The 24,639-nt window shown below is 37.2% G+C and overlaps 1 protein-coding gene across 1 annotated transcript in view; it reads left to right on the top strand.

The window, feature by feature from the left end:
• CCSER1 (coiled-coil serine rich protein 1) overlaps positions 1-24,639 on the top strand; it is a 662,304-nt gene that overhangs the window by 116,055 nt on the left and 521,610 nt on the right. The window contains exon 4 of the mRNA XM_075709669.1: positions 202-322. Within this exon, the coding sequence (XP_075565784.1) occupies positions 202-322 (121 nt within the window). The remainder of the gene's footprint in view (positions 1-201; positions 323-24,639) is intronic.

The raw sequence follows: 24,639 nt of genomic DNA, 5'->3' as shown, positions 1-24,639 counted from the left end.
GCACTTTAGGAAATGTGAAAAACAATGACATTTTCATTGCAGGTGACCACAGTGAAGTCTGATAAATCATTTACATTTTTGTTTATCACAGTATGACTTGATTATAGGGGTTTTTTTGGGTTTTTTTGGTTTTTTTTTTTTTAAATTTAAAATAGAAACTGAGTTGACTGTTTAACATTGAGAATTTTTTTATCTTTGCAGTTTGCCGGGAAGACTCATACCAGTCGATAGTCTCATGTGCTGCTGTAGTACTTACCCCTGTAGAGCCGACAGTGGATACAAGGAAAAAAGAACAGACAGTAATGCCCGATGTGTCCAAACAGTGAGTTATTCAAATCACATGATCGTTTACAAGTGCAATTTAAACACCTGTCCAGATTCTTTCTTGTGGGTATGCATATACACCTCCTTTCTTTTCATCAGTGGTTACACAGGCATTTCCAAAAGCAGAAATTGGCCTGAGGCTAGATTGCTTCTTTTGTTCATTAGCCTACCTTTTTTTCCAAGGCTTTTGGTAATGAGGTATATAGAGAGAATGGGCATTTATACTCTGAGAAATTGACTTTTTAACAGGCTTAATAAGGTGATTCTTTTTGTTTAAATAGTCCTTTCGTTCTTGCACAGTTTTTCTAGTCAGTAGTTGATTTTTAGAAAGAACATAATTCCTAAATGCTCTCCTCATCTGAGATATTTTGGTATTTTTTAGTGGTTATTTCACTGCTGTGATAGGAGATATGATGGCATCTTCAGAAGTGTGGTAGTGGTCTTCCAAGGAAATTCTATTTAATTAAATAGACTGTCATTTGATACCTTGGATTAGATGAGAATCATAACCACAGCATGTGCAGTAAAATTTGTCTTGCAGTACCAGGCAAGATGGTCGTTTCTTAACAATTGAGTCCTTGGAGAATGAAAAGAACTTTATTTCATGAAAAGAAAGAAAACGTAACAGTAATGCTTTATCACCACACAAACTGGGGGTCTGTGCATTTTGAAGTGTGGAAGGTAATTAAAAACATCACAATGGATAATACAGCATCATTATTGGTCCTTACCATTTATGTTTAGTTTTCTGCTTCTCTGGGTATATACAAATTTAGCTTTGAATTTGTCTGTAAAGTCCTAGCTTGCATGCCTATTATCATAAGAAAATGAAAACATGCCTCCCCACCCACCCCCCAAAAGAAAACAGAAAAAACAAACCCAAAATACCACTAGTGGATTGGATTAGATTAGATAGGATGTGATCTCCATTTCATCTAGTCTGCCTATACTTAAAATTTAAGACAGTATATTGCCTATCATCTAGGTATTATTACAATGACTTAATGTTTGAAATACTGTGAGCATCTAATTGTTTCAGTGTTTCAGGCATATGGCTTTCTGAATACTAAGGGATTAGAAAGGCAATGGGCTGCGAAATTCTGTGCTGAAATCCAGAATAATTTTGGTGGTTAGTTCAAACAGCGTAGTACATTTTTGCCTTCTCTCTGCTAAAAGGCAAGTCTGCACTGTTGGTTGATTGGCTTTTTCCTTTACTATCAGCAGTTTCAGTGTTTCATAATCTCTTACGAATTCAAAGTAAGGAAACTCCTGTATCTGTTTAGCATGTGCTTGAAAGCTGAATGATGCCACCTCCTAGATTTTTTTCCTTCACCTTATTGATATTAGCAAGTATAGTAATCTGCTTTCTGGTGTGCTTGGTTTTTAATTTTTTTTTTCTTTACAGCCTGACTAGTGATATCTTCTAAGCACATGGACTTAAATCATGCTTGTCTTACGCACTCAGAGGTCTCAGAAACATTCACTAACCTTTGCTGCTCTTCCAATTTTCACTTCTAAAAATATGACTTGTGGCTCTGGAATTCTTTCAAAAAGAAACAAGCTTGTGCTTAAACAGATTAAATATATTTGAACTTCTTCACATGAAACAGAATCATTATATTAGTATCTTTAAACCAGTATTTCTTACAACTATATTGGAAATGAAACAAACATCTTGCTGGAAAACTTTTGCATGTTATTAGAATGGGAATTCAGTAAGTACTGTAGAAACCTTCAAAGTAATTGTAGGGGGGTGAAAGCATACGGCTTTGAGAATCTCAAGCATTGTGAAATGTCAGCATACCTTTCACTTCTCTCATTTCACTCTGTGCTTTCTACATGTAGATCATTTTCCCCATATCCAGTTTTAATGGAAGCAAAACAGATTCCCAATTCCTGTGTCTAAATATCCCAGTGTCATCTGTCTCCCATGTAAACATGAAGCAAGAGGAAGCCCTTGGCACATGTTGAATTCCACTGACTTGAGTTCAGACTCCATGTATGGGCTGATCTGCACATGTGAATTATAATTATTGGTATTCGTAATTGCCTCTATGGGAAATAACATTGACACTTATCTTTGCGTACCTGAATGGTTTTGACTTGTATGTCCCAAAATTGTGCATATCACAAAGGGCTGAGTGGTGGCCAGCCATTGAATTCTTGTAAGGAGAAGTTGCTGCCTTTAGGGCCTTGGACAGAGTATGCTTAGGATAACTAATGCTTTCTAAAACTACATAAGGAAGCAATGTGTAATCCAAAACACATAAAATACATATTAATGATAATAAGATGTTAAACAGTTACAAATATCTAAAAATAATTATATCGTAAACCACAGTGGAATTATATCCAAGACCTTCAGGACACAAGAAGCTGTGAAGCCCGCATGGGAGTCAAAAAGCCTTTAATATCAATTGTATAATATTTGACTAATGATGTTATTTTGTCTTAGAAAGAAACTGTTTAGTGGCATTAAATAATGTACTGTATTTGCTTAATGTAATTTTATTGTAAGCACCAAAGAATTGTGCCAGAAGTGGTAGCAGCAAAGCTTAACGATTCTTTGAAGTGTCAGTGATTAGATGTTATCAGGATTGGAAGAAGGAAACACCAGGTTTTTTCCCTTGTATTTTTTCTTGGAAGCTCAAAACATTTTGATTAGGAAGCAATTCCTTAGTGATATCTAGGTAATTGCTAACTCTTGAGTGCTTGTGCACTGGATGAAATCACTACCCCAGTCATTCAGCAGGAATACGCTTGGCTGAGTAATGTGATAGCCACAAAATAAGCAGAGAAGGCTCTGGCCAAGCAAACATCGTATCTTTAGCAGCCTGGGAGTGATATCCCCATCATAAGAAGCATGAAGGCACGAGGAACCTGTTTGGTGAAGCTATAGCACCTGCAGGAGGAAGATGAAGTCCTTGCTAGGTGCTTTGGCCATTATCCTGTGTTGCCTTGAAGGCGGGTAGAGTACAAAAGGGGTTCGCTGCTATTCTGTAAATATGCGTTTTGGAACGGGGGAATGTCCCTGTTCTTTATAGGAGAACCATACACAAGACTTCTTGTTTTCTGCACTCGGCAAAGCATACTTTCAGTGCTTAGCTGGCAAGAGCGAGAGCACCCCTTTGTAGCTTTTGTCCTTCCCCTCCACAGCAGACTGTGACGCAGACAAATATATAGTCTGAATGTCAGTGTGAAGTCAGGACAGAAAGCAAGAAATGTGAGCTCTGCCTTACTTTGTCCTCTGGGCCTTCCACTTTGTCTAGGATGTTGCATTAACTTTGATACATTTTGTAGAAATACAAGACTTAAAAACCTCATGCTGTCTTAACAGTTCAAGTTACCAAGGCCTCTTTGTGTCGCTGTAGTGAAAAATCAGTCAGTTGCTCTCGAAGGTGCTCAGATGCTAAACCAATTTGAACATTTGGAACACTGTATTCTGTTTGCATAGTCCTAATTTTAGTCCTTCCTATCTGAATTCAAATATAAATAAATCGGGTGCTGGGACAGAGCAATGACATGAGGAATCCTCCCTTCCATTTCAAGTTCTTACGAGGGAGTATGGGAAGGGAGGCATGGCCCAGGGAACTGGATGCTATGCTTTAAACCAACTTAGCATCAGCTTCTCTGGCTGAACTGAAAGCTCACACTACAAGCGGCAGCGTGGAAAAGGAAGTTTCTCGGACACACATGTCTGAGCAGACCGTGTTCTGCTGCTGTGTGCTGTTCATATGTAAACACAGAAAACCATTCATGTGCTACTAGTGCTTGAAAAAAGTATAGTGAAATTCAGATGCATAATTTTTAATATATGGATTGAAAGTTAAGCAGGTGCTTATGTACTTCATTTGATGGTATCTTTGGATATGACTATCCTGCAGTTCAGAATAGCGATGGCAACATGTAGTTTTCAGAGCTGGCCAATTTAAAGCTGGTTTGTGGATTTGTACTTCAGCTGCTGTCACGTTTCTGATTTTGATTTTTTTTTTAAAGATATTATTTGCTGTTAAATTGTTTTTAGAGCTACAGATGTTGTTATGTCATGAAGAAGACACAGTAATTTGCCAACTGTTTTCCATGTCAGAAATATTTTCCTGAGCTTCAGGGGAGATTTCCAGATGAAGATCCTAGGTAAATGATAGGGCAAGAGGTAATGGTTTTAAACTAAAAGAGAGTAGATTCAGACTAGATGTAAGGAAGAAATTTTTTTATGATGAGGGTGATGAAACACTGGAACAGGTTGCCCAGAGAGGTGGTAGATGCCCCATCCCTGAAAACATTCAAGGTCAGGCTGGACGGGGCTTTGAGCAACCTGATCCAGTTGAAGATGTCCCTGCTCATTGCAGGGGGGTAGGACTAGATGACCTTTAAAGGTCCCTTCCAACCCAAACTATCCTATGATTCTATTCTATGATTCTAAATGCTACAGCTCCTTTGGCAGTTCTTCAGACTCTTAAGAATCAGGTCGGATTTTTCTTCTGGTAAACGCGTGAATGGGCCTATGTAGTGAGTGTTTTCAATATTCTGTCTGTGCCAAAGCTGTTTTAACTTGTACCTAGCAACTGTACTTACCTGAGCAAGATTCTTATGCATGAGCTCAACTTCAAATACATGAGAAAGCTCCTTGGAATCACAGTGACTAGCTGGGTGCTTACTGATGGGAAACAGGGTGGTAAGCGGGAAAATGATAGCTTTAATGCAATTCTGTACTGCGCTGTTTAGTACAGATACTCAGTTTGGCATCTATGAAGGTTTTGGTGCATGTATATCTTATATTTGCTAGCTGCAGTAAGTGTATTCCAAAATTTAGGAGCTTTTTTTGTCTCTGAGATTGTCAAGTGGTAAAAATGTGATTGTTACATCTGAAGACACTGGCAGTCCTTTTTGGCTCTTGTAGCCTTGCCTAATTCCTTTCAAAAGGAGTTCAAGCCAAGCTGATTATATATTACTCTTCACTTATTTCAGTTGCAGATTTTCTTTTCTTTTTTCTGTCTCTCCCTCTATTTTTTTATTGGTATTTTGATAAATCTCAGGGAAGACATTTTTTCCCTCAGAGCAACAGTGTTGTAATTTTTGGTGCTCCTTAGTGATGACATGAAGTGTGGTCTCTGATGCAGGCAGGTTGTCAGGTGGTGGTACCCCACTGCAAGATTTGTGTCTGCTTTGACAGTCCATTCAATAAGGCACGTTTTGGTAATATGAAAAATGAATGCTTTTCAGACACGTTTGGACAACCTGATAAAAGATGATTGAACTGTTTCCGTTTCCTGGATAATTGGGATGATGCACTATGAAAGCATGTGTCACTCTTTGGGTAATACGGAGAGTATAGGGATGCCCAGTGTTGCTCTGGAATGACATTGGTTTGAAAGCTGTGGTTTCAGCTCAGCTGAAAAACAAAAGGCACATCAGCTGAATTACAGTATACTTTCTACCATAACATTTTAGTGATAGGTAAGAGGAGGTAGAATTTATATCCATTTCTTTAAAGCAGGTACTTTGCAGTTGAGTGAATATAACCAATATGCTTATGCTGTCAGTGGTCAAATGCGCCATTAAAATCACTTCCTGGACTAGATAGAAGGAATCAAATACGTTTCCGCAGGGGCCAAATATGTTCCCAGAATTACTCGACACACATGGGTGCTTGGAGGTCCTTTTTGGGGAACGAGCCACGCCTGAGAGTCCTGAGGGCACAGGCCAGAACGGTGGGCCGTGCGTGCGTGGGTCCAGGTCCCACCCATCCTCTCCATGGGCTGCTTCCTCTGCTTTGCTGCACCAAGTCTGCTCCCAGGACCCCTGAGGAGCACAGCCGTCCCTCCTCCCTGCCGCTCGTGCTCCTTGCAGGACCCTGCAGCCCCCCTACTTTGTGGTCCTTTGCTGGTGGATGTGTGGCTCCTTCTCTGTGTAGATTTAAGGATGGCTAAAACACATTAGTGTGTCTCACACAATAGGAAATTTTGGTGTGCTGTCTCCTCACACCTGTGGAAACTAGGCATGAGTGCTGCCTGTCTCTCAATGGACAGGACAGATGCAGGTATTACTGGTGAGGAGCTGTCCTGGTTTCAGCTGGGATAGAGTTAATTTTCTTCCTAGTAGTGGGCATAGTGCTGTGTTTTGGATTTAGTAGGAGAAGAATGTTGATAACACACTGATGGTTTAGTTGTTGCTGAGTACTGCTTATGCTAGTCAAGGACTTTTCAGCTTCCCATGCTCTGCCAGGTGCACAAGAAACTGGGAGGGGGCACAGCCAGAATAGTTGATCCAAACTGACCAAAGGGCTATTCCGTACCATATGGCATCATGCTCAGTATATAAACTGGGGGTGGGGGGGTGGGGGGGGGGTTGGCCGGGGAGCAGCTATTGCTGCTCGGGAACTGTCTGGGTATCGGTTGGTGGGTGGTGAGCAATTGCATTGTGCATCACTTGCTTTGTTTATTATTATTATTATCATCATTATCATAGTTATTATTATCATTACTATCTAACCTTATTTCAATTGTGAAGCTGTTCTTATCTCAACCCAGGAGTGTTTCTCACTCTTACTCCTCCGATTCTCTCCCCCATCCCATCGGGGTAGGGGGAGTGAGCGAGCGGCTGCGTGGTGCTTAGTTGCTGGCTGGGGCTAAACCATGACAGGAGCATAACTGACCTTTTGTGTGACAGGCCACCTGCAAAGGCTGGAAATTGCAGTAGATGTGTTTGGGAAGGTAATTTCCAAAGTACAATAGGATGTTTGATTTACTTTAGACCCTAGTGAACAGGTGGGTTTTGCATGTTAGATATACCTATACTTAACTAAGATATCTAAAAGTCTTCCGAAGAAACATGGGATGAACTGAATATATCTTAGTAATAGATGTCCATTTCCTTTGATAAAGTTATGCTTAATGAACCGAAGGTGGTTTTACTTTTGAAAAAGCAAACATTTCTTTGAAAAATATTTTCTGCATGATTTTTGAATTTTTTCTCTTTGTAGTGGCAAGAAGAGCATATTAAAAATATGTAACTGACTATCATGCAAAGAATTAATAAATACCCAAAACATAATCAGGGTAACAAACAACATATTAACTCTTTGTTTAAAAGGCACTACTAAGCTGTTACATTTGATTAAAAACGCATTTTCGATTATTCTGATTCCCTGTCCCTCTGCAATAAAACAGAGAAAAAACAAACTGTAGCCCATGGCCATAACAATTCCATGCTCTCCTTGTACATCCTGTATTGCTTTTTGCACGTAATGGGAAAATGAGTTATTTTGCTATACTCATGTTTTCTCTGAAATGGGAAACATTTCAGAAAATAGGAAAAATATAATCTTTACACTTCTTTTATTGTCTGCTGTTCTCTAACCCTAAGAAACTCCTGCCTGACATTACCTCTTGTCTAGGCTGCTCAAATTGGTAACCTCTTTCTGCTTGCTTTGAGGAGAAACAAAACAATAAACCAGACTCTGATGTTTCTATTTTTTTCTCTGTCTCTGGCCACTGCAAAAATGAGAATGATTTCGTACAAACAGTTATAAAATAAATAACAGTTGTGCAAAGGAAATATAATTGTACTACAAAGCAAATATGGAAGAAACTTTGTATCTGGTTATAGAATGGGAGCATCATCAGTTCTCACGTTCCTTCTGAGTCACAGCAACCAGCAATTTATAGGAAAGATTGACAGGAAAACAATCTACATAAGTATTTTAAATATCTTAGGAATTGTTTGCAACCAAAGGATTAAGAAGTTCTGTACAGCTTAATTTGATCTTTAGTTGCAAATGTTGAATACGCTGTTTGTTGAGAGCCACTAGCTAATTGTAATTAAAACACTTAATATTTTTAATATTTTGTAGTTCAAGTCCTGTCTTTTCCTGTGTGGTGGTGAATAATGCAGGAGGCAGAGGAATGATGGCAATTGTCCTATGGAGGAAAGGTGTTATGTAGTTTTTATCTATAGCCCTGCCAAGAAAGCTCCAATCCTTTGCAGATATGGTCATTGTTTGGAAACCTTCCTCTTCCCTCTGAGAAGAGACTTGGTTGCTAATGGGCAATTGACCATAAGTGTTTCAATCATTGCCCTTAAAATATTACTGATGTGACTGAACTTAACAGCATTTCATGAAAAGTGATAGGGATGGAATGTTAAGCAAGGTGCTTAATGAGGTCACTTTGAATCAAAGCATGGAGGATCAAGAACACTATGACATTTCCAAGTTGAGATAATGGTTGTAATTTCAAAATAAGAGTAGTGCATTGTATCACTGTGTAGCTAATCTTTATTAATAAAAGAAAATTCAGGAAATAAAAATGTGTAGGGATAATACAGCTTTGCTGAAGAATGATGTGTCTGAGCTCCAAACAGTGAAAATTTGTATAGAACTTTTGGAGCCAAAACAGTTTTTGTAATTTACAGTAGCAGAGAGTATGGCTAAAGCTGACTTAAAGCATTGGACTGTACAACCTAAGGACAATGCAATTATAGTCATCTGGAATACAAATTTCCCCTGCTTCAGCAGCAAGCAATGGACAACATGACTGCGTCCATGACTACAATTTCTTAACTAGACCTGAAATCATCATAAGAATAACATTGTCACCAAATCACAGTTACATTTAGAAAATGGCTCTGGTTTAGCCTTAAGCAAGAATAAAAGATCACTTTGTTCCATTCACATCCCTAAACTTATATACCTTTACAACACCATTATGTCATTCTGGTTTTGGCCATCACTCTAATAAGAATGTCCTTCAGAGTAAGATTATCCATTTATGTATCACACCTGAGACAATTTTTTTAAATTCCTAAATTAAATTAAAATCTGCGCATTCCCATGCATCCTTCTTTACTTTGTTCTCTGTGAATCATCATGTTCTCCACTGGATACTTCTGCAACAGTGGAAGCTTTAGTCATCTGATTTGCTTGTCCTTCATGTCCAGCAATTTCCCAGAAAGAAATACATCAGGATAGGGGATTTTGCAGTATTTAATTAGAGATCTTATTTGAAAAGATGCCAGTTGTCACCCAGATAGATATATAAAAGCAGGTGTTTAAGATATACTTGGTTCAAGAGAGGAAATTTTATCCTGTGTGTACTGTGGTGTCTAGAAGTTTCTGCTTTATTTACATTACTGAGAAGTATGAGTCAGACCACCAATATCAATGGAATCCCGTTGGATAGTGGCAGCCTAACACTCAGCAACCAAGAACTCTTCTAAGCTAATGGGTAATCATTGCAAAATATTCTTGATATATACATTGTAATTAGAGCAATGAACAACAAGACACAGTTATGACTAGATAGGACATTTGTTTGAATTTGAATTTTGTGCTGAGATTTTTACTGTGTGATGAAATGGGAATGATTACATATATATCAAGACTCTTTAACCTCTGGAACAAGTCTAAAAGGAGATGTAGTTGAAGTAAATAAAATCTTACCTGATTCCTGGAAAAGGATGATTACTGTAGGCAATGCAGGCAGAGATGGTTGAGAGGTTCTAGGAAGCCGAGCCACCGGAACAGGCTTAGGCAATTGAATATCCATTAGTTTATCTGGAGATCCACATCTGAAGAGTTGTGTTCTAAATTGTAGCATTAGTCACTTACAGGGTTCATTATTCTAATAAAATTATGGTGTTTTCCATTGTCCTACATGGCAGCTGCCTAAGCCCTGTAGAGCACACCCATCGTCTGCTGGGATGACTGTACAAAGCCACTCAGATATAATGTCTTTCTGAGCCGGGGTTACAGTTGGGCATGTGGAAAATGACTCACTCATTTACTTGGGATTTAAAAAAAAAAAAAAAAAAAGTTCCCTGTGGAAAACAGACTTCATTTTCATCCAGCCTAAATTAATGTCCTACAGAGACGCTCAGAACAAGCATCGTTACTTCTTCACCTTCATGTATTAAAGGAGATCTAAAGTTTTTATTTAGCAGGTACTTATTCAAAGGACTGAAAGAACTTGATTTCAGGGCAGCACAGTGAAATCTCAAAACAAACACTGTGGTCTTACTGTCTGGTTTTTTTCCTCATTTCAAAAAAGCCATTTTTATCATAGTCTAAATGTAAAGTTAGTTCATATGCACTTATGTTGTATAGCGGTTGTTAAACTTGTATTTCAGTAATCAATTCTTGTAGCATACTGCAGCAATTCGCAAGCAATGTTAAATCCCATGGTTAACCCTGATGACTGGTTTTGCCTAATGAGAATCTACAGTCACTGTGTGACTTCACCAAAGGAACATGCTTTTAAAGTACAGAACTGAGAGCTTTGGGAGAAAGCCCATTTAATTCAAATGGGGAGAAAGAGAGAAGTGCCAGCTGTGCCCATTTATTCCGTTTTCTTGTATGTTATTATGTCCAAAATCTTGAAAGGGTACAGAAGTTATATTGCTGTAAAATTGCGGCAAAAATATTTGTTAAACTTGACTTCTTTGACTCAAGCTTGCACAAAATTAAGTGGAAGTGCTTAGTCTTAGGTAACCACTCCAGAAACAGAATTGTACTTTATGGTATGTAAAAGGATTGGCTGTTGCTAAACCGTAATTTAAAGTTCTGCTTGAACCACAGCCAGTGGTTATATTTTGTCATCTCACAAGGAAATTGGGGCAGGTTTGGGTCCATACTTTTGTGCAGCAGAAACCTCAGTCTGAGGTAGCATTCTCTAAATGCTAAAGAGGCGGGGGGTGGTGGTGGTGGGAGAGAAGGGACCAGGGGATAATTTGTTTTGTAATTTAGAAGTCTGTGGTGTTTGTATTAAAGTACAACCTCAGTTCTTACAAATTAGATTTCAAAGCATAATTGCAGCTCAAATATAAAAATTACTCAACTATGTTATTACTTGTGAACAATTAAAGCATCATAAAATGGAAAACAAATATGAAGGAAATATGCTTGTACATGTAATGCTAGGATTGCGAAGTACTTAATTTGGTTAGGCAAATGCACTGTAGATTAAAACTAGAAAAAACAGATCAAGTATGTAGCAGAGATATATTTGTTTCACTTCCACAGTAATTTAATAATATCTCTGAACCATAACAAAGAACAACATTTCTTGGTAATTTCTTACTGTCACTGGAAGGTGGGGGAAAGGAGGGATGTCAGGGAAAAACTGGGTAGATTTGGATTTATGATTGCATGGTACAGCTATTGGACTACAGTGTGCTGTTTTATAGCTCATTGCACGCTTCCAGTTAAAACATCATCAGGTATTCTTTTGAATCTGATCAGTGAAAAACAATAGTGTTGTGATGATGCTGTTACTGGTTTTACTGAGGCGTCTTCTAAACCATGTATTTTTCAGAACATTCCTAAAACCCATCATCCTGTGCCATGGCTGTGTTAGAGTTAACTTTTTTAGAAAATATACTACTCTGAGACATATTATTGTGACTTAAATAGGAATACTGCTGGAGCAAACGAAGTTCAATCAGTGTTCTGCTTAAAAATATAGAAAGTGCTTCATGGTGCTTCAAGTTGAGATATTACCTGCATCCTAGAGCGAATGAATTATATGAAAAAAATGTACATAGCTGCACGCTATGTTTTGCATACAATCAGTAGGATTTCACTTTTTATTTTGCAAAACTAAATGGGGAAAGATGCTGCAGAACTGTGCATAATCTAAGTATTAGTGTTTCTAAGAGGAAGATTTGCTCTGTTTTGCAGAGTATAAAAAAGAGATATTGGAGAAAGGACAGACATAATTTTAAGAACAATCTCCTTACCCCCAGTTCCAGCTCCTTTTTCTGTTCTTATTTATTTTTTCCTGGAGGTAACGAAGATATGGAGGCAATGAAGATGTGGAGGCCATATCCCTCTTACTCCTGTATGTACATTTTCAGTGTACTTATGAATAGCCCTGGAAGCAGGGATTTTAGCAACCCATCAAAACCTGTGTTTACACTGAGTATTGAAACGTTGTGATTTACTTGCATGGATTTATTGATAGCAGAGATGGAGGGCTATAGCTAAAAAGGTAAAGTGGTATTATTGCTCTTTCTTTTTCTCCTCTTCCCCCTCCTGGCTTTTTCCATTCAATCCAGTGGCTGTGGTGGCCACCGTATGGGAGATATAAGACACCTACAGCATAAGAATATAGCAAGCTGGGAAATGGGGAGGTAGGAAGCAGAGGAGATGAAAGTGAAAGGACACTGCATCAACACATTTAGGACACATGCAGCATTGGTGCAGTTGGACTGAGATATAAATTTGCAATTATACTGCAATAAAGTTAAGCTGTAAAGACAAAATATTGTACCAAGCAACAGTGATTTTAAGATAGCTTAATGCTGCGAAAATTATCTGTATAGTTATGAAGGGAGTACAAATAAAAGTTCTTCCTCCTGTGCTCCAGGAGCAGGGTTAAGCTATGTTATTTATACTAAGGAGATCAACTGGCCAAGCTGCTTTTTATCAGTAGTAGCCGCAGCAGCCACCATGTAAAAAGTTTACTGATGTTCTTGAGGGAAGAATAGTTTTTGTTTTGCTTTTCCCATGCCATACCTTTAAGTATGTAATGTGCTTCCTGAACCAGGTTCATTTGCTAGTGGATATGGTAGAATGTGACTCCAATTGTTTTGATTACAAATTGGTTTGCTTTTGGTATTTTAAAAGCTTTATCATTACACAGTGGAGGAGTATGTAGCTTTTGTTGCACATGAAAAATATTTGCCGCTGCTTCATTGATTAAATACATAACAGCATGTATTGCAAATATATCCCCCTATTAATAATCCAGATTTAGAGCTTCAATCACAGCAGCCCACAACATCAGCTTGTGTACAGCTTTTATAAATGTCTCCAAAAAAGACAAGCAGGGAAAGAAAAAGAGGCCAGTGCTTGCATCATAACTGTGAGGTGGCTTTTTCAGAAACATGTACATATACATCAAAGTATGATGTAGGCTACAACCTGCAGCTCTCTCCCTTTTTTGCTCCAGGATCAGCTGTTTTATATGTTCAGCAAATCCCCCCAGATCCCAGGAGGATTCCTGGGATGAGCAAGACAAGTAGGAGATGGGAAACATGGATAAGACATTACTGGGAGTGAGCTATTGAGGGGAAGAAGAGGGGTAGCTTTGAGGTAAACTTTCCCATTTTTTAATTGGTCATGCTTATAACCTATATTCTTGGTAAAACTAACTATCTATCTGTCTGTCTGTCTATCTATCTATCTGTCTGTGTGTTTGTTTATACAGAAAGCCTATAGGGTATTCACCCAGAAGTATGGTAATGTTCATCTAACTCTTGTAGTGACCTACTTCTCCATCCTCAGCCCTTTATTCAAACTTTTTAAAACTGATTTTTCAGGAGTATTCCAGTCCCACTTCCAATTATCTTTTTATTATGTCTGTTTGTATAATATACATTGTTATATACAATTTTAGTATGTGCCCAGGTTGCTACTTTGGAAGATACTGAGTTGAAAAGGAGTCATCTCTCCAGGCAGGAGTAGCAGCAGAGGTGACAGAGACCTCAAATCAGAGCCACAAAACAACCTGGAATGGATGTTATGAGAACCAAGAATGAAAAGCATTCTTACATTTTAGAATACACTTCCTGTAGTTTTGATTGCATCAATCTAAATGTCTCATGCGCAGAGTTTAAAGCCAGAACAGGAGAAACGGAAGTCCTTTTTGACAGATGAGCTACGTGGTTAGGTGATGCCAAGTTATTTTGTCCTACAATAGCCCACTCTTAATGGGACTGTATTTTGAGCTTGTTTTTGTAGTCTTATTTTAATCTTAATCTAGTACTGTAATCTCGTTTTCCTATTCCTTCTCTAGACCTGAATAAATAAAAGTGATTGATATTTTTGACTGGAAAAATTTAAATGTTCTAGATAAACATTTTCAGAGATACGGTCTAGAAAAACTTTGCTATATTAATTATTTATTTTCCATCTGACAAAGTGTGTTACAGCACTCTAAAACATTCCATGTACTTCCATAGGTAAATAAAAACCTCCTTGTTTTCTTGTCCAAGGAACAGTGTACTGTATTTGGGATAACTAGTGCTGGAGCTAGAAAATAGCATTCATGAGTCAGTGAGAAAGCACAAGTGTTCAGAAGTAGGATTACCACATTACTTCCTAAATGCTGTGCTGGTGTTGTAGGAGCAAATATACATAAAAATAACAAAAATATATTTCACTTTAATATCAGATGGAATTGAAATGGAGTAATACAAGTATGATATAGTAAATAGGTTGTAATTGTTTCAGAGTTCTCTACTCTTCAACTGTGCTGCAGTTTAAAATTATACACTGCCATTAAAATTCAGAGAATAAATACAGTGCTGAAACAAAACAGATTATTTTATTTAAGATAGCTTAAGTAGGCAAATCATCATTCTTCATTTATTCTCCCAGAAATTACTTCTGGTTTTTAAAGATGTCACCTAAAACCAGGAATACGTCTAAAGAACCTGGAATTCAGTCCAAGTACGTTACAGGAATGAATCACAAAGCTGAGCCATAGTTCAGAAAGTCTCAGAAGGGAGTCATATCCCCATTCAGGTAGGGAATTTTGATATGAGCTCTAGCAAGGTTTGTTTATCCTCATATTTAAAACGGAAATGACTAAAATTCACCAGTTCAAAATAATATTTAATGCTTCTAGCTTTGTACTATCTACATATTTATTCCTGAATTATTTTTTTTAATGTGATAGTACATAATAAAATACACTAAATGCTTTAAATTCTGAATTATTGAAAGTGAACTTAAATTTATAATGAATGCCTGATAGACTTCAGGGAATCCATAATTTAGATGGCAACAGAACACACTGAGTCCAGCTACAATAATAGCTTATACTTGAAAAGGCAACAATGAAATACATATAATAGAATGGTTTTCGTTACTATGGGAACAGTTAAAGAAAGGTTTTTCATCATTACAAACCACTGTGTGTATACAAGAGAAATTATGTTCTTCTGAGTCAAAGAAGCTATGAAAGGTTTCCAAGGAAAAGACTAAATAATATGAAATGTTTGAACCAAAAGCTTTTAAATACTTCTCTACAATATGTTGGTGTTTTTGTGTTCCCTCTTCTTGCTTTCCCCCATCTTTGTGCGACTAATTTTTGGAGTTAGGGTTTTTGAGTTGTGTAGCAAAAAGTGCTTTGCAAAGAAGATTAGTGAATGAAAGACCAACGTGGACATGTCATTTTATTTCTGGGGCCATTTGCAAGAGAACTAATCCTATGTCATAAATCTTACTTAGATCAGAGCATCTGTACTATAGCTTCATGCTTTCTCTGGCATACTTTTCTCTTTATTCTCTTAACCTGGAAATAATGAATGCACAAGCTAGAGGGGGAAGAAGTAGGGAAATTTATCAGTTCTGTATTTCACTAAGGCTTAAGTGCTTTCAAATAGGATTGCACAGTCACATTATGCATATTATAGTTAATAATATTGCTAAGCCAGGTGTTAACCCTTTTTTTTTTGCTCTTCACATTGTCATCTGTATCGTAATTTTTAATTTTATGTTTGTTAAAAGAATGAATGTCAGACAGGGAGACTACTTACAACATCAAGTTTACAGTAGAGCAAATATTAAATATAAGCATTTAAAGCATCTTTTATACTTAATCTAAATCAGAGTTTTCATCTATCTATTGAGGAAGCTTTAAAAGCTTAATTATCAGGAATGCTGAGTCCTGTACTGAAACTGGCACAATCTACCAGAATTGGGAACATCTGAAATTTGGTCTCTTGGAGTAAAGGAAACTATAGCTGACAATGAATTTAAAAAGGAGAAGGTTCTTTGATTTCTTTTAAAAGAAATGAACTGTCTGAAAGATATATTATCAACTATTATTTAAATACGTATTAAACAATACTGCGTTATTTGTGTGTATGTCTTTCAGACTCCAGATATGGGAGTGTGTTGACATTGAACTACAAGCCAGCAGTTACGTAAACTCTGCTAAACGTCATCTAATTTTCTGTGCTTACTTGTAAAGTGAGAGTGCCTGCCTTTTGATGAGAAGTACCATATAGCTTGTTTATTTTTAGTACTGAAGTAAGAGTACTGTACATTGAGAAACACAGGTTTAGGGGCACTGAGGATACATACTTAAGAGTCTCAACTCCTTTTGTTTTGGATAATATTTGTTATGAGATTGATATGCAGCATTTTTCACAGTTGTATATGAGAAAAAAGAGAGACTCTGTATTGTTGTGGAAAAGGCTTCTGTATCCTTATTGAGACCCAGGACTAACTGACATATATGTGTCTGCAATCATGAGTGAGGGGAAAGTCTCTAGAATTAGAGTAATTTTTGCTTGTTTAGGACCTTTACTGTGCCTGCGTGTGCAGTTCCTGTTTTCTTATATGCCAGCTTTAAAAAGTGAGGAAGTATTTTGTGTCTTGCAGCCACAGTGTTATAAAATGAAATTTCCTGGATTCTGCATTCTGGGGAAAGAAAACACATATCTCTACTTTTCATTTTCACTTTCACACACATTCATTTGTTTAGATCATTTAATAACCTTAAATTTCTCATTCTAACTCCAAATTGCTGTCAAGAACAAATGAATAGAAAACTACTAGAAAGAGAATGCTGGGTACAATTGAGCTCAGTGGCCTTCTCAACTTCCCAAATATTCATTGACCTTGACATCCTCCTCCATGAGGAAGGAGGATTTGGGGGCTGCGAAGCTAGCAAGTTGTGTTACAGATGGTTTTGTGCTGATCTCTGTCAGTAGTCCTCTGTGAAATTCTCACTGAGCACCGCCGCAGAGGCCATACGCTCCAAACGTATAGCTTCCATGATTATTATGTGCTGCTTCATTACCATCCCGAGCCTGTTCAAAGCTGTATTAAAAAGCTGATGAAATTGCCCTTAATGGGAATTGAGACAAATCTGTTGTACTGCCTGCAGACAAATTGCTAACAGAACTGAAATGAGTTTAGGGCTCAGCGTTATCTGTTTGAAATACTTCCTTGTTTGAGCCCCGTTTCCCATCGTGTAGCCTGGTAGTATCGCTGATAGTCAGGGAACAGAGCAGCGAGTACAGGCACCGCGTAGCCCAGCTGTGCCACAGTCTGTACACGGCTGGGAGGAACGGACACTGATGTACTTCCTTCAGCAGGAGAATACCTTTTGTAGCACCGACAGAAAACAACGGCTGTTTTTCTTTGCTTGTTGACAGCTGCTTCAAAGGTGACCTCAAAACATGTCAAAAAAAGTAATAAAAGACAAGACGAGAAGTCTAGCTTTAGACATGAAAAGATAATGAGTACATTTTTATAGGTTGCTTTCCTCACTTGGGTTGGAGAAAGCTAACTCAAGCTTAGCCATTGCTAAGACTTCATAAATGGGGTTACAGGTACTCCAGTGATTTTGGGCAGCCAATATATCATAAAATGATCAGTTTCTTTTTGATGAAGTAACAGCGGCCTTGCATCCATTATTCTTATAGGTGGTATTGGCCTGATTTGCCACATTTACCTGTTTTCTTAAACGACCTTTGCAAAGTAAGTAAAGGGCAAAATGGATCTTTCAGAAAGCTTACTTTTGTGCACTATTTTTGCTAGCACTAGCTATGGAGGAAGCATACTTCTATGGAAAGTCTGGCAGAGTTATTCTTATGGGACCAGCTAATTAATTTTTTTTTTATCTTTTCTTAAAAATTAGGTATTCATGATTTTCATACACGTGCTTGTGTGATAGTCAGAGTTACTTACAGTTTGCTTAAAGTTAGCCTGACTTGGGTGGAGGAAGCAATTTCCTTAATTCCGAACTAATTTTCCTTAGACCCTGAACACTTTCTAAAATATTTTCGAAATATATCCTCCTTATTATATATAATGAAGTCAGTAGTAAATAGTCAAAACTGAGAGCAGAGATTATAAATGAGTTTACTTAATAATACATCACGCTTCTCTGTGATCATCTTCAAAGTAGTAGCTATTGGAAGCAGGCAAAATTTCAAATGTATTAGGGAATGTGTACAAGCAATGTATCTTCGTCGATCTTTAATTGACTATACATGAGGTTCATAAGGGTCAATTTTGTTGCCTACATTTTCTTTACACCAGGATAAAACCAGAATAATGACACAGGCTTAGGGAACTCCTGATAATGCAGAAATAATTTCACCTACTCGTTTGTTGCATTTTCACTGGGGAGAATGGGGAAAAATACTTCACACAAAATAGGATGCCTGTGCCGTCTGCATTGGATTCCCATGTACCTTGCCAATAAATCAGGCTGTCCAGGGTAGTTCCAGTGCTTATCCTCAGAGGTGTCTTGTCTCGTAACAGTGAAGTTGCAGAGGTATTTTTTTAAGAATTAATATATGCAACTATGCCTGTAGGTGTCAGTGGTTCAATGCAGTGCCATGACAAGAAACCTAAAATAGCTGCTGAGCAACCTTCCTTGGATCCTAGAAACAACAGTTAACTAAGTATTTTCTTGTTCACTTGTTAGTTTTACTGAAAAATTGAGTATTTTAGCTTGAATAGAGTGCTACCTAACTTGATTGGAGTATGTCTGCATATCACTGTTGGCATAAGTAAATAGTTACATACTGCCAACTAGCTACCTGAAAATGATAGCAGATTAATTATTTTTAACAAATTTTTTGGTTGATACTGTCGATCAGTGTTTGAGATGCTTTTATCAAATATGATCTAGATTTTTTTTTTTCTTTTACGTTATAGCCTTCTTTCTATAGATTCTTCATTGATGCTGGAGGGAATGAACTTGATGTTTTATACTTATACTGATTGTTGTATCATGTAAATGTTCTTGATTGTTGATGGTGACTGAAAGAACACATGCTAATCTTTGTTCAATCATCATGATTTTGTTGCAAGGGAGGTTAGCTGTTGACCATTTTCATAGAGCTGTTATGTTTTGTGAGGCATCTAATCTTGAATCTGTACTTGCTTACATTAGGACATTCTTTTCTAACAGGCATATGTATTTTGTGATCAAGACTGCTGCTGAAGAAATGCACTTCAGTGCTGTCTATCCTATGAATGCTGATGAGCAGAACGCAGGTTTGCTGTCTTGCTGTCTACTCCTCAAGTTTCTTGGGGTTATGAATCCCATTGTATATTGATGACACAGGGATAAACTTGTTCATTCAAGCACACCTATGAAAAATTCATGTCTGTTCTAAAGATTTGTCACCTTGGATGCATATTGGTGGCTATGGGAGCACATCATATCACATATTGGTCAAAGGCTGTATTTTTTAAAATTTAGTTCACAATGGATTTATCTATCTGCCAAAGCAAACAAAGAAAAGCCTTGGGTCAGCCAAAATTTGTGGGGAAACTTTGACTGAAGATCATGCCTATCCTGAGGCTGCTGCTTCTTCCAGATAGTGATGAACAAACGTAGTTAAAAGTAGGAACTTTAAACGATGAGTTATATACCTAGATAAGTATAAAATGTGGCAGCTGTTATACTGTCTTCAAAAGACTAATTACAGTCTCCCTTCCCATTTCTTACATTAATTCAAATACAGTGGTAAAGCAGTTGAACAGTTGAGATTTGCTTTGTAGACTAAAATTCCTGACATTAAAAGGTCTCTGTATTTAATGATAAAATGCTGGATACTGCATTATGCTGAGTTGCCCAGTAATTTGTACTGCCCAAGAGTAGTGCTGTTGCTTTGACTTCCAAAAACTAGTAGAGAACATGTGTCCTTATACATATGTGTGTTTGTAAAATGGAGGCCTTTAGTGTGTATGAATAGTACCATTTGAAATCAAGTAACCATTGATTTCTGACCACCATCTTGGAATTTTTTTTTTTCCCCCTAAAATACAATGGCTATGTGTATTAGAACTTTACAAAGTCAACAAAGTTCATGTGAGCCAGTTGGATTCATATAGCTTTGATGCTCAAATGCCCCACTGGAAAGTGAGGAAAAAATAGCTATAGAAGAAGATATGAAAATTCTCTTCTGTATTACTCCGATGTCTGAAAGTCACAGATTTTGATGTATTGAGTTTTGCAGAAAATGTAACTTACCATAAATGCACTTTATCTGAAGTCTGAAAGTGTCATAATGAAGTTAATATATTTTCAAAATTCAGCTACAGTGCTATGAAGATCTGCATACTTATTCAAATTTAAGCAAATGACTGGTCCATTGAAATTTAAGTCTATGCATAAGTCTTTGTGGCAAGCTTGTGCTGTTTTATCCAGTGTTCTTTCATTCAGTAAAGCAAACTGGGACGATATATGTCTGTGAAATGTAAATATAAGTACTTTTGCATGGCAATACTTAAAGAACTTTAGGAAAATAAGTACTGAAAACAGAAAGAAAAACAAATTAAAGGTAAAGAATTCTTATTTCCAACAGAACTAGTCAGAAATTTTCAGCTATTCAGTGGGAAGATACAGAGGACAAAGCCGTAATTCAAACATATGAAGGTTGTGTCCTTGTAAAGAGTGGAGTCTCTTTTCATTTTGAATAATTTAAACTATTTCTTTCTTTTGAGGAAAAGATTGTAGAGCAAAAAAATCTCTTGTACCGTTTTAACCATTAAAAAGAAATTTGGTGATCTCTTACCTTTTCTGTCCTTCATTACGTGCACATTTAAAATTGAATTTGGATAGTAATGATACTTATAAATCCATTTGCTACCCATAGTGATTTCACTAGGGAAGACTGAAATCTTTCAGGGTAATGGAGTTCTAAGTAAGTACTGGTTATTAGATACTTATGATATTACTTCTTCCAGATGGGGATGCTTAATCTGATCTTAACCACTTCTGATGGATAAAGATTCCAAATCACATTTTGAAAAAGTAAAGAAGTTGTATTCTAGTATTCTAGTTGAATAACGTGGAAGCTCTACACCTTGTACAGAAGCTTTCCCAGGCAAGCATCACCTTCTGCAGGCTCCAAACCTTGTTCATTGTGCTTTGGCACTGCACCCAAACCTTCCAGCAGTGAGGGAGGTTCAACCTGCAGTCTTAAAGTCTACCAGAGCATTTAGGGAAAGATTTCTACGTACTGGCACAGTTTTCTCAAACTGGAGATTGAATACTGTTAGCGGTGTTCTGAGCTTGTGTAGCATCTACTTACACCATAGTTATTCTCAGCTATGGATGATAAAAAGTGAGGTTCATGCCTTCCTTATTCCACCATCTCCCTCATCCCAGCCCCACCTTGAAATTAGGATACAACCACCCATCTGCTTGCTTCAGCATCACTCGGGAGCAGAAACCTGAAGCAGACAACTGAGGGAGAGAAGTGAATGTCTGGAGTGAGGGAATGAAGCAGAAACTTGCCAAAGCATAATAGATATCAATAGAATAAAAAGGTTTTTTTAACGGCATATCTGCTTCAGGAGCTTTTTGCCCTCATGCTCCTAATCCCTAGCCAAGCACTATGTACCTGATTTATAGCTTTGAGTTTCAAGGAGATGCTTTGGTGAGGACATGGTAACAGATGTGTTTTAAGTTGATTAACATGTTTTCGGGCTACAAGGTGTAGCACAAGTTGTTGTTTACAGTATTTACTGTTCTCAAACGTTTATTTTCATGGATTTTGAGGTGCTGAAAAACAATGTAGAAAATTTAGCATGTTACAGCACGTTAGTAAGAAGTGGGATTTTTCTAAGAACCCATCCCTGTCAAAGACAGCACCCTTGAATAACAAAACAGAATAACCAATAGAGTCCACTGCTCTTCACATCTTTTCTTTATATTTCTTATGTAAAACTAATCCTTCTGTGACAATCATCAAAACAGATCTCAACTCATTAGGAACAACAATTAAAAAACCCTCAACTATCAGGAAATCTCAATAACCGTTAAAATAGATCTCAGCTCATTAGGAATTTTGTTATACAGGCTGAAAACAGAAGATGAGGATATTTTTAAAAAGAAAAATCCGTGAAAGTAGATTCCTCATCTAGCTGCTGAATCTCCTTATCTGTCCTTATCTCCTTATCTACCTGCTGAATTCTGGATTACAAATATTTGTTGGTCCTGCATGAACTGATGATACCACAGCTGTCCACAACAGTGTTCCCTTAACTGATTTTTTATGCTACCTACCGTTTGGACGAGAACCAGAGAAGTGTTAAGTCAAGTCAGGCCAAAATCTTAGCGTATGGATACAATTCCATACAGTGGAAACTCAGAAGTTGCATGTGTATTTGCTATTATGGTGGAAACATTCACCTTTTCTATTCAAAAAAAGAGACTAATACTGACAATTTAGGGGTACATCTTTTATGAAATGAAATTCTTCACTTTTAAAAATTCTATTACATCAAAATCCTAAAGTGTGTTTTAGTCACTCTAGATCAAAATCATCTTTGAAATAGTGTTCCTATTCACCGCACATTAAATTAATCTCTGCCTCATATGGACTTGAACTGTTGGTCATTGTTTTGTTCTTCAAATAAAAGGAAATTGGTCAATGGGAGTTGAAATCAGTGGCTCAGCTGAATGGGAGTTACCCATGCATACCTGCGGGAAGAGTACAAACCACTTATGTTTAATTAAATGTAGTGGTCTGAGTGCAAACCAGATCTAATCTCTGTTTATTATAATGCAGGAATGAGCAAATCTAGTTAAGCAACAGAATAGCAGTACTATGGGGGATCTAAGGAGCCAGAGGTATTGTTAGATGTCTAACACTAGAGCTTCATCTACACCAGGAATAAATTGTATAGATGACTTTAATTAACGCTGAGTTATAGATTCTGGTGCCAATGAATTTCTAAAATTAATAGAACACTGTTGTGGGAAAGAATGGTTCCGTACGAAAAGCATCAGCCAAAGACAGAATGCTTTTGTATTAAGTCAGTTTTGAGATAAGCATTTAAAACTATCCTAGATATTGCTAAGGTTTTAAAAGCTTAATATCTTCCTGTAATATCTACTTTACTTTGTGGTGAGACTTTCTTGGAAACTCAGTGATTGTATATATAATGTATAAAAGCATGATTTAGGCACTGTTTTTCTAAAGGGCGCAACAGGGAATGAATTGCCATCTTTTTCGCTTAAATTATAGCGGTACTTTTAACCCAAATAATGCAATCTTTTTCAGGTGGTTCAAGGCTGATTTTTTTCAAAATATAATTCAGATTTTATTCTGAAATCTCATAATCTGTATCTGGCATATACTAAGAACATAACCTGAGGGAATATTTATTCCTACTGAGCTCAGAGGATATGGAAACTAATCTGTACCCTTAACGTTAGGGATAATCCTTCTAGGTTTCCTCTAAGGAACCCTCCGTGGCATCCTATTAGGCAGATAATAAAAGACTCAAATTTTTATTGGTCAAAACTATTTTGGCAGTATTAAATAGGCCTTTTTTTTTAAAGTTGCTGAGAAGCCATATTGTGTGGCTTAAAATTTCCTGTTCTTCATCGGTATGCAGTATGTTCGACAACATACAGACAAAACCAAAAAGCAATCCCAACAGAGATGGTTTGTTGTTAGGCCAGAGACCCCCCCCTTTAGTTGTTAGGCCATCAGTCATTTAATTTGCTGAACTCCCTAGTGTATTTGATTTACTCAAATAACTGCAGAAAAATCATCGTAATAAAGTCTTGGGATTATGCAGGGGTGGGATATGGCTGGTTTTTTTTCTCAGCCTCCTCTGGAATGTATTTCACTTTAGTCTGTATTTCCGCTTCTAAAATACCGGTCGTACAGGACCTGTAGCTATTACATTGTCTTTGCCACGTTTTGTGAAGGGTAGATCTATCACTTTTACTAATTTTTCTTCTGTATAGGTTCATTTATGACAACCTAGTCAAAACTCTAGTTCATGTCCAATGTGCTTGGCAGTAATTGCACAAGTAGAATTTCCTAAAATGTTGCTGCACAAGGAAATGGAAATGTATAATTTCATTTATAGAAATGAAATGTGGCTGGGAGCAAAAAAGGATACCAGAATATTGATTGTATAGATTGTTGATTTTATTTAATACCTTATTTACTTAAACCTGTGTTGGTTTGGCATTTTTTGGGGGTTTTTTTTTGGTAACCCATTGTCATTGCCAAGCTAGAAACAAATGTCTTTTTGGGGTTGGTTTGTTTGTTTGTTGGTTTTTTAATCCAGAAATCATGGGGTGCTAGCTGAAGCAAAGTGACTGTATTAAGATATTTTTTTAGCTTGTTCCAGTGAACTCATGCAGTTTGAAACGCAACAATATTGTTTTAAATCTCAATTTTCTTACTGTTGTGAGCATTTTATTGTGAACACATTAAGGAAAAAAATCTTGCTTGGATTATATCACCATGCAAAAAAAGAGTTGTGTTACAATGTTCCCCTAATATTGTTAGTATGCAGTAGTGTGCAAGATC

This window comes from Pelecanus crispus, chromosome 4, assembly GCF_030463565.1.
Source record: "Pelecanus crispus isolate bPelCri1 chromosome 4, bPelCri1.pri, whole genome shotgun sequence".
Lineage (NCBI taxonomy): Eukaryota > Metazoa > Chordata > Aves > Pelecaniformes > Pelecanidae > Pelecanus > Pelecanus crispus.
Note: the sequence above shows the minus strand (reverse complement) of the source record. Positions and strands in the feature narration are given on the sequence as shown.